This window comes from Pygocentrus nattereri, chromosome 6 (genome assembly GCF_015220715.1).
Source record: "Pygocentrus nattereri isolate fPygNat1 chromosome 6, fPygNat1.pri, whole genome shotgun sequence".
Lineage (NCBI taxonomy): Eukaryota > Metazoa > Chordata > Actinopteri > Characiformes > Serrasalmidae > Pygocentrus > Pygocentrus nattereri.
Genome location: NC_051216.1, coordinates 23,725,961 through 23,736,634, shown reverse-complemented (window position 1 = coordinate 23,736,634; position 10,674 = coordinate 23,725,961). Strand labels below are relative to the sequence as shown.

The window sequence follows — 10,674 nt, the reverse complement described above, 5'->3', positions numbered from 1 at the left end:
GTTGAATGATGCCACCTACTGGGCACAGATAGTGTGTTGGCTGTCAAGAATTAGCATGTGAGGCTATTTGCTTGCTGTATTTTGTCCACTATTGCCATCATCTGGATGAACAGCAACTGTGGAAAAAATACAAACTCTTGTAGCAACAAAAGGCGTCTTCTATTGTTATAAGACTGTAACAACAGCAAACCCCTACATAGATGTATTATGGTGCTACATAGAAGTATTAAAAAAAAAGTTCTATAGAAAACCATGCATGGCACATTCTCCATCAGTCTGGAGAACCATTTTTCCAGACATTTTTGGAAAACTTTATAAAACATTATTGCTCATCACAATTGTTACAATTGGGAAAATACAAATTCAAAAGCTGTACAGGCTGATCACTGAGAAGAATAAATGAGTTAATGAAAAGTGAAAAATGTACAAAGAAAAGTGTCAGGACAAAATGTGAAATGCAAATAAAACAAAGCTGTGATTAGTAAAGGTGATTTGACCTATATTTAAATCAAAGCAGTACAAAGATTTATTTTATTTTTTATTTTTTCCTTAGCAATTTCTTTTTTTAATTATTTATTAAAGATATACTCTCACTTTGAAATTAGTGCCTGCAACATTCTACAAAAAAGCTGGGACAGGGACCCTGGAATGATGTGAAATATTCAAAAAATATCTTGAACAAATGAAGCGCTCATGCTTCTGAATAAAAGGAGCATCCAGGAAAGGCCTAGTCCTTTGTGAGTTTGAGGCTTGCCACTTTAATAAAAAATACATCAGTGAATAATCCAACAGTTTAAGAACAATATTCTTCAATGAATGATTGCAAGGACTTTAGGTATTGCACACTGTAACATGCATAACATCATTGAAAGATTCAGAGAATTTGGGGGAATTTCTGTGCAAAATGGACAAAAACCACAACTGAATGCCTGTGACTTTCAGTCCTCCAGACAGTACTGCATTAAACCCAGCATGCTTCTGTGACTGATGTCACACATGAGTTTAAGAATACTTTGGCAAACCGATGTCAGTAAACATTGTTTGTTGCTGTATCCACAAATGCAAGTTAAGATTGCCTTATGCACAACAATATGCATAGGACATATGGCCATATGTCAACAACGTCCAGAAACACCAACTTCTCCGGGCATGAGCTCATCTGAAATACAATGATGCACAGTGTAAATGTGTACTGTGGTCTCACAACAACTAAGAATGTTTATAGAAATAATGGATGCTGTGTTCTCCAGGCCAAAGAAGAGAAGGACCATCCAGATTGTTACCAGAGTAAAGTTCAAAAGTCAGAGTCTGCAGAGGTATGGTGATGTTGCTATTCAAAAAATCTTTAAAAATAGTAAACTTTAAGAAAGTAATTGTAATCTGATTATACATATTTTTCAAATATCTTCTCTGATTACAAGAACTTGAATTTTATAACCACTATTACATTTTTTAATGTATTCCATTACTTTCTATTACCTACTATGGACCATTTAGTTTAGCGGTCAAAAGAATTCTGTGGGAATGCCCACTGTAGCAAGGGAGTGCCATGGGTGACTCAGTTAATTGATGTTATATGTGCGCCTTCATAACCAGGGAGAGCACCACCTTTAGTTTGGCACACACTATTGCAGGATGTTAAGTCATAGTGTGGCAACCATAAGACAACACTGTAAAAACCACAATGAACATAAGAGTCCTTATCCATCCCTCCACCCCTGAAGAGACTAATGTGGGAGAGACACAGTAAATGATGGATTTTGCATAGAATGAGGTCTTAGATTGATGCCTATAGATAAGTATGAATCAGCTGCTCATTTTGTTACATTGTCTGGCAAAATTTATCATGAGTTGTTCACAGAGAGCAACTTCAGAGTGCATCTACAGAAGTAACTCCTCTGAGTCATCTCTACAAAGGATTTATGCATGGCCAGAGTACAATATTTCAAAAGAAGGGCCTACACATGTTGGCACTTATCCCTAAGTGTCTCCTAGCAGAGAGAATCTTCCAGTCCAGGACACTGTGAGCAACAATTTACAGTAAAAAGCACAAAGCCAGATGGATCACATGATGAATCATGGGCCTGTGTCCAAAATGAAATGATAGACTTTCTCAGGGAAAAGAAATGGAAACTAAACAGCAAGATATACGTAATGGAATTTTAGAGCTGTTAAGGAAGGTGATTCAACACCTCTAAATTGAATTAATTTAAGTTCAACTAGATTCTGATTACATTTCAATGAAGCAATTAGCCTTGTGTGTCTGGAGTGTGTAAGGATAATATCCTGTTCAATATCTTGCTTTTAAAAGCTTAATTCAATTACAGCACATAGGTTGCAGAAAAGTATACTGTATCATTGGAGGTCTCTCTAAATAAATGAATGAATGTTCTCACCACAACTAATCTTAATTGTATAATAACAGGGACGCTGATCTTGGCGGTGTTGGTTTCTCTACAATGGGAGTGAACAGTAAACTAAGCTGACTGGTATTGTAGGTTCAACTGAATCATGTTGAGAGTTTGCTTAGGAAACAGTGACCTATTGCCTAGCATTTCAAGAGTGACATCACATCCCAACATAGGGTGAATTAGATCATAATTCCTCAGTAGGAACCAAAATTTTTCTTTCTGTCACTCTTAACATTATGTCCAACAAAAAGCTAATATCAAAGAACTTTTTTTGATTGGTCTAAAGCAGGGGTGCTAATCTTTTTTGTCATGGTGGGGCTAATGTGCAATATTTGTGGTGGTCGGAGGGCCCAAAAGACCAAACAATATTCACATAAAAAGGAGTTTTTAAAAATGTATTTTGCAACATTTGTACAAATTGAAGCTTGAATACAAGCTTTGGCAATTATAATTTTTGGTTCTGAAATTTTGTACAGTTATAACTTGCGTGAACCTCCAGCAGTGATGATGTGATTTTTTTTTTCTTGTTTGATTGTTTGAGTAAGTGTTTCAAATCACTGCACAGAGAATACATCCAACTGGTTTAAAGTGCAGCAATGCAGCCCTGTTGTAGGACAGCTGCAGTCTCCTCCCACCAGAGTTGCCTGGCTTGGGTGGGCGTCTGCAACTGCAGCTACTACATAAAGCTGGCTCACACACGTTCTGATTAGTTCACTGTAAGAGGTAGAAGCAACGTGCTGTCACTGACGTTCTTGTTCTCTTCTGAGGATGATAGCAGTGCACATTATAATCGTTGTCTTTGCCTTGGGACTCATCCTGAAAGAGACTCAGGCTTGGGGGTACAAGAATGGGATACTTCACAACTCCATTTGGCTTGGTAATTATTATCTCTTATTCACTTTTAAAATGATATATGAAATATTGGATTATAGTTAACATATATAAATAAATGATACACAGTATCCTGAAAGTAATGTGCAGGAGAAGTAGTGATGTTCTAGGAAAGGCTTTTTGGCAAAGTACCTCCTTAAAACGAAAGGAACTGCTTGATGTGCCAAAGCTTCTATCATGCGCTTCTTTAACTTAGGAATTATTCAGCAATGTTGCATTGTACTGAATAAAAAGTGTAGAATGTAATAAGCACTGGATTTTAAGGGGTTATTCATTTACTTTGTTATTTAAACACTGAAAAGAAGTTTGGAATATGGCTTCAGTGATACCGTTTCATCATAAGAACCAAACATTTTTCATATATTTGGTTGTCTAAAATAAAGCACTGTGGATGTAGTAAGTATATGTGGTGTGGGTGTTTGAGTGCACACTGGTCACTCACTAACTGCAGGAGAGAGGCATTTATGACCCTTTCAATGCTGACAGTCCATCCTGCCTCAGAGGGAGTCTCGTAAACTCTGGGAAATGACTTCATTATGTCGCAAGACACCACAATGTTTTATTCAAATTACAGACATTCAGTGTGGTAATGATCTCAGAACAATTCAGCTCTGACGACACACTGGAAAAAATGTTTTTTTTATGTGAGTTTACAAGATATTAATGTATCAATTTGTTGTGTGTTAATTAAATATATTAGGTCAACACACCTGCTTTCTTTCACTTTGCTTCTTTTGCCAAGAAGTGTGTTAAACTAACACATTTCATTCACGTGCAACCAGCTGGCACATTTGAATCAAATACATTTAAAGAACCTTTTTTTTCCAGCGCAGTTCTAGAAAATCAGTGAGCATTAGTGATTTTTACAAATCATTTTCCTTGTATTCCTCTCATTTTACAGGCATGTTTATTAGTCTCTAAAGGTTAGATGGTTATGTTAACCCACTACATTAAAACAAAAAGCTGCTTGAAAGTAATAACTCTGCCTTTCCTGCTACAACACATCTGGAAAACATAAACACGCTGTTTACACGTCCTGTATCATGGGACTTGCCTTTATTTCTAATTTGAGAGGAGTGAGGTGGGAGCACTCCAGGGTGTGTGTTGTTCTTAGGCACCTTGATGGGAGAAGCCAGCAAAGCTTGTTAGCAATCTAAGAGGCTTCAGCTTCTACAAGGTTATGCATGCGTGATGTTAAAACAAGTCAAAAGTAGCTTGCTGTTCCAAGAGGCATGGAAACTGTGACAGATGCCAGCTTGGAAGCGTGAAACATTTGCCTCAGCAGTTTAATTTATCACATCCAAAAGCAGCTGGTTCTTAAGCATTAGGTATATTTCTCTCGTACAGTTTTTTTGGCTGTTCATCTCCATTGCTAGCCAGGCTTTAACAGCTCTCCCAGATGCTATTAAACATCTCTAGACAGAGTTTTCAGCTTTAGATGGTGTCCTCTCAGAAAAGAACGTCTTCAAAAGAGGTAGTTTAGAGAATCACTTAAGCATTCACATGGTCACCTTGCTCTTCTCCATAATGGAGAACCTGTTTTTCATGGTTGATTAAAGCAATGGTTCTACAAATCTGATTCTCAGGAACTCTCAACTGGTTGAGATGTTTGCTCTCTTCCTATGCATTGAGATCTAGCAAAAATGTAGACTGCATGGAGGTTCCTGAGGAATGGTTTTGAGAACCACTGCTTTAAAAAACCTGGAAAATATGAAAGGTCCTGCTCAGAGCCTTTTTGATAAGTGTATAGATAATGAAGCACCAAACAGTTGGCGACATTGAGCAGATCCTGCAAGATTCGCTTGTAGGCCGACTTGTGCTTTGAAGCTGATAATGGCACTGAATGTGGGCTTCCTTTCTCTGCAGAACAAGCAGCTGGAGTTTACCACCGGGAATCTCGCAAAGGAAGATATCAGCTGACATATAAGGAGGCCAAGGCCGTCTGTGCATATGAGGGGGGAACACTGGCCACTTACGATCAGCTGGAGGCTGCCAGACAAATAGGTCTCTGTTGCCAGTTTTGGCATTGGTCTGACTACTGGGAAGTGAGGAGAAGATGGTGCTTCATAGTTTTATGTTGAAAATTGTGCAAGATCAACACTTGGGCTGTCTTGGGGCTTATGTGTACCAACAAAAACCAGATGGAGCTTTAATCTACCCCCAAATAAATTCTGCAGATAGTCAGTGTGGTTGTAAGACTGACACTTCTGTCAGTCTTACAAATGTTTTGTTTAAGAAATCTCATGTATACACATTGTGTAAATAATAAGACAATGGACCTCATTCACCAATATCTTCTTATGTTTTTTATAAATTTGTTCGAGAAAGATCCTAAGAAAAGGTCCACATCAGATTCATGACACATTCTGAAGCTGTAGTTTTGTGCTCTTGAGTGTGGGTAAAGTTTGTTCTAACCTAAGAACTAATTCCCAATTAGGAAAACATTTGTGAATGTCAGAATCTTTGTTAAAACTGCATGAGTGAGTTTTAGGAAGAAATGGTTCAGAGATTCTTTCAGTTAGAGTTCGCTGCATGCAGTCTCTGCCTTGGGGCAGCTAATTGTTTGTGATTGGATGTGGCTTATACACATCCGGAGAGACCTGCCTCTCTTTTCCTAAGTCCTCAAATTGTACCAACATGCTTTAGAACACTGTAGGTCTTTATTTCTCATAGCCCCAAACAGTTATACAGCATTTCCTATAATTACCCGCTTCCTTGGGGACCAGGTAATTTTCTGGGGAACTTTTGAGTTTATTAAGACCAGATGGTCTACCAAAAGAATAAGATTTGTGCAGTAATTCGATTATTTACAAACAAAAGTAGATGAGATGAATTACTGGACTGTCCTGATACTTCTTATGAACTGTGTGAAAAATGTTTTTCTATTCATTGACACAAGAACATAACAACATTTCTTTGTGTCCCAGGCTTTCATGTGTGTGCAGCTGGATGGTTTGCTAAAGGCCGTGTGGGATATCCCATTGTCAAAGCTGGGGCCAACTGTGGCTTTGGCAAGGTTGGAATCGTCAATTATGGTTATCGGCTAAACAAAAGTGAGAGATGGGACGTGTACTGCTACAACCCTAACTGTGAGTAAGACTAACGGACAAATGGTAGTGAGGTCATTATGGGAGGGATGCTAATCGCCCATGGACAGTTTAGGGACAATGTGCAGCGTCTTTAGCAAGGAACTTGCACAGTGTTCTTAGAAAAATCCTCAAAATGGGCTCTTTGGAAGTGGAGTTACCATTGGCAGTCATCCTGATCTGCATGTGTGGTAAGCTCTTGGAGTTACTAAGCTTGATCTATTTGCTGAATCACACAGACATTAGTCTCTATGGACATAAAGACGTAAGTGTTGATCTGTGTCTCAGCCAGCTATGAGAGCAAGCTGATTTGTGGTCTGCTCTGAGACTCATACAGCTGAGACTACGAACCAAGGAAAATATGATAACCATTTAATCATATTGTGACCAATGGGTAGTAACATGGGCCAGTGAAGTTCAGCGTAACAAATTATTCACCAAAGTTAAACCCAGTTGAGTGTAACAAAATCTGTGCATAGGCTTCCAAGCACATGTACAACTTTAACACCAACAAATTTACATTTATTAGTATGTTTAGCTTACAACAGTGTTTAATTCTGAGGGATTAAGAGAGTAGAAAATTAATTCATTTTTGGTACATAAAGCCACATAAACATCATAAGTGGGCATTTAAAAAAATAAAATGCAATCATTATTAGTAAGTGCTGGATGTTTTAAAAATTTAATTAAAGGAAACTACAAAAGAACATTCTACACTTATTTATAATGATTGAATATGGGAAAACCAGTAGAAATGTCAAAAACATCCTGACTACAAAATTAACATTACTGAGGCTTGGTGGGACTTCATCGTGATGGCAGTGCACTACTAGAAAGCCAGTTATGTTTGGCCTAGGATAGACACATTCTCTCGAATTTCAATTTATTGAGGAAACTTAAGATAGGAAAAACATATTCATGATGAATATATGCAAAAACTAGAACGTAAGTAATTTAAGTAATTACAGTGTGTATTTCAGTCTGGCTTAATTGCAGTGCAAAACTGAAACTCAACACTTAACGCTGATACAAGATTCAGATAAGATTAGGAAGGTTTGGGAGGAACAGACCTAGTGAGGCATTCCTTTGTGTACATCATCAGTGTCCAAACATTTTTTGGCAATTTGCATCCTACATGTTCCAACATTTTCTTTCAAATTTAGAAAAAGAAAAAAAAAGGTTTTGTGGTTTTATCTAACTTAACCTTTTTCAATACAGCTAAAGAGTGTGGTGGTGTGCATACAGACCAGGAGAAGGTTTTACAGTCACCTGGTTATCCAGATGAGTACCCTGATGAGCAGATCTGCTACTGGCACATCCGTCTGCGCTACGGCCAAAAGATCCGATTGCATTTCCTCGACTTTGATGTAGAAGATGACACAGACTGTCTCAGTGATTATCTGGAAATCTACGACAGCTATGACGACATCTCAGGTTTTGCTGGAAGGTGTGGCCTCAACAAATCTGCCAACAGCTCATTCTTGCACTCATGTGCTCCATTTGCAGGCCTTGAAATGTTTCTTCTAAACTTGTTCTCACATCTACACTATATGTCCAAAAGTTTGTAGACACTTTTTTAAAATTAAGGGTATTAATAGGGATTTTGTCTCCTTTGATGCAGTAACAGCCTCTAACCTTCTGAGAAGGCTTTAAATTACATGTTGGAACATTGTTGTGAGGATTTGTTTGCGTTGAACCGTAAGAACATTAGTGAGGTCAGATATCGATGATGGATTATTAGCTCTGGCTCACAAACATCACTCATCAACTCATCAGAAAGGTACTGGATGAAGCTCTCTCAATCCAGAGAACACATTTCCACTGCTCCAGAGTTCAATGCTTAGAGGCTTATACCCCGCCTAGCTGGCACTCAGCATTGGGCTTGGTAACCTCTGGCTCTGGGCGCTTCTGCAGAGCATCCTGTTCTGTTGATATTGCGTTCCTATTTATATAAGCTCTCCATGCGCATTTTAATGCCTGTGTCAACCTTGGATGAATTAGAAGTGTCTGGATACTTTTGGACACAGTGTATGTACCACAAATTTCTTAACCTAATCTGTTTGATTACCTCTAATCTATTTTGTCTCTGTAGGTACTGTGGGGATGAACTGCCTGAAGAATTTATTAGTACAGGTATGATTTATTATGATGATCATCACAATCGTAGTTTAATAGATGCCATGTCGATTAGCAGACATTCCTCAGAATAATTGCTCTGGTTTGTGTGTTTATTGTTCTGGTACACCGTTTAAATGTAAATATCTTAATACCTAATAAATAGTTGCATATAGATTGTTACATAGTTAAATAAATGCACATTTGATTCACATAATGTATTGACAGGTTTTTTTTTTAACCAGAACATGACTTCGCATTCAAATCATAATAAAGTATCTTTCTATCTGATTATAACAAATGCAGGGGTAGTGTTTTTTGAATGTTTACACAGCCTGTATGGAGAGTTTATTTATTAATCTATGGGAATGCATCTAAGAAGAGTTATTTATTTATTTTTATTTTTACTTGTTCTCTTTGAGCAGGAATCTCTCAGTGTGAAACTGATCATATTTCCTTTTGGAGAACACAGGCACCATAAGATGATGTACAAGCTACTCAGCCACCTGCACAGTCTCAGATACTGTTATTCTTTTTTCAAACTTTGATGAGTAACTTCTCACTTTGTTATTCCTCCAGGTAATGTCATGACACTCAAGTTCCGCTCGGATTCCTCGGTGTCTGCTGGAGGTTTCCAGCTACACTACATTGCTGTTGATTCATCTGAACTCTCCAACAACGAAACAAGCACTTGACCACTCCATAAACAGACATTGTATCTTAAGAGTGCTCTTTTTTAAGTTATGTAATTGTGTTATTGAAACTTACACACCCTGTAAAGAAATGAGGTGTGTCTCTTTTTTGTATTTCAGTTTTATATTACTTTCGTGCCATTCCTTTGTGCCTTCTGTAAAAAAATAGGCTACAATGGCAGCGAGTGATCATATTAAGAGTTACCAAGAAGTTGCATTAAATGAAATGTACCTACTGATCAACGCTGCTCTTTTTTAAAAAAATATTTTTTCAAAGGTTCCGAATCTGGAGAGTGACTGATTATATTTAAGCTTGTGGCATTGTTAATAGCTGTAGGCCACAAAACTTTGTGATACAGAGACTTTGTATACTATGCTGAAATGAGCTGTGCAGTGCATTGTGAAAACTTTTCTCTAAAAAGTGATTTTTCAATTAGGAATACATTTCACTGCTGGAAATTTGAAATAAATGAATTTCTTCAAACACTTCAATGCTGTTTTATCAGTGTTTAAACTTCATTACATGTTCTAGAATTAAGAATTTGATGTGATTACCTTTTTGAAATTCTCACTTTATGTTGAAAAATTTGGCTAAAACTGGGAATTGCTAACTGGATGGCTAAATACAATGTATGTAAAATGCAAGAGTAAAGTATTTGATAATGATGTATGATAAAATACTTTCGAAACATACACATTCTTATATGCATTCCTATTGCTTTGATCTCTACAGTGGTCAGTATAATGGTAATGAAAGTGGAATTGTGGACATCAGGAGTTTTTGTGTACAGATTGCACAGATATACACTCTGTATTAGAAGTGCTTTTTAAGTTATTGTCAGAAAATATAAAGTAGATGTTACCATGAATCTAAACTTTTTGTTGCTTTATTATTAAGCAGAAATCAAAACTCTGGGCAGGGAACAAGATTAGTAATGGTGACGTTATGGTACAGTTTTTTAATTCACTTCTATCACATTATAAATACAATTTTTTTCCCGGGACTGGAGGCATGATTGAAAAATAACTTTAATACAGAATTTGGGTAATTTAATCATTCTTCCAGAAGCAAAAGTGTATTGAAAAAATCCAAACTGACTGATGTGTAACAGAAACAAAAGTGCTGCTGCAGGAAAGTTCACCTGCATGGAGATTCTGTAATCTTCTTCAAGGCATGGTTCTATATACAACCATGAACACACAAATCAAATCACATTTATTGTCACATCACATTCACACAGGTGCAAAGGTGAATGAAAACCTTAGGTATATATATATATATATATATATATATATATATATATATATATATATATATAATTACAACCCCAATTCCAATGAAGTTGGGACGTTGTGTAAAACATAAATAAAAACAGAATATGATGATTTGCAAATCCTTTTCAACCTATATTCAATTGAATACACTACAAAGACAAGATATTTAATGTTCAAATGGATAAACTTTATTGGGTTTTTTGC

General features: G+C 36.9%; 1 protein-coding gene across 1 annotated transcript; it reads left to right on the top strand.

Moving 5' to 3' along the window:
- Positions 1–3,140: 3,140 nt before the first annotated feature.
- tnfaip6 (tumor necrosis factor, alpha-induced protein 6) lies at positions 3,141–9,681 on the top strand. The gene is made up of 6 exons (XM_017692203.1): positions 3,141–3,288; positions 5,169–5,306; positions 6,230–6,391; positions 7,607–7,835; positions 8,481–8,521; positions 9,083–9,681. Exons 1-6 carry the CDS (start codon positions 3,180–3,182, stop codon positions 9,196–9,198), a joined length of 795 nt encoding a protein of 264 aa, XP_017547692.1. The 5' UTR covers positions 3,141–3,179; the 3' UTR covers positions 9,199–9,681.
- The last annotated feature ends 993 nt before the right edge of the window (positions 9,682–10,674 follow it).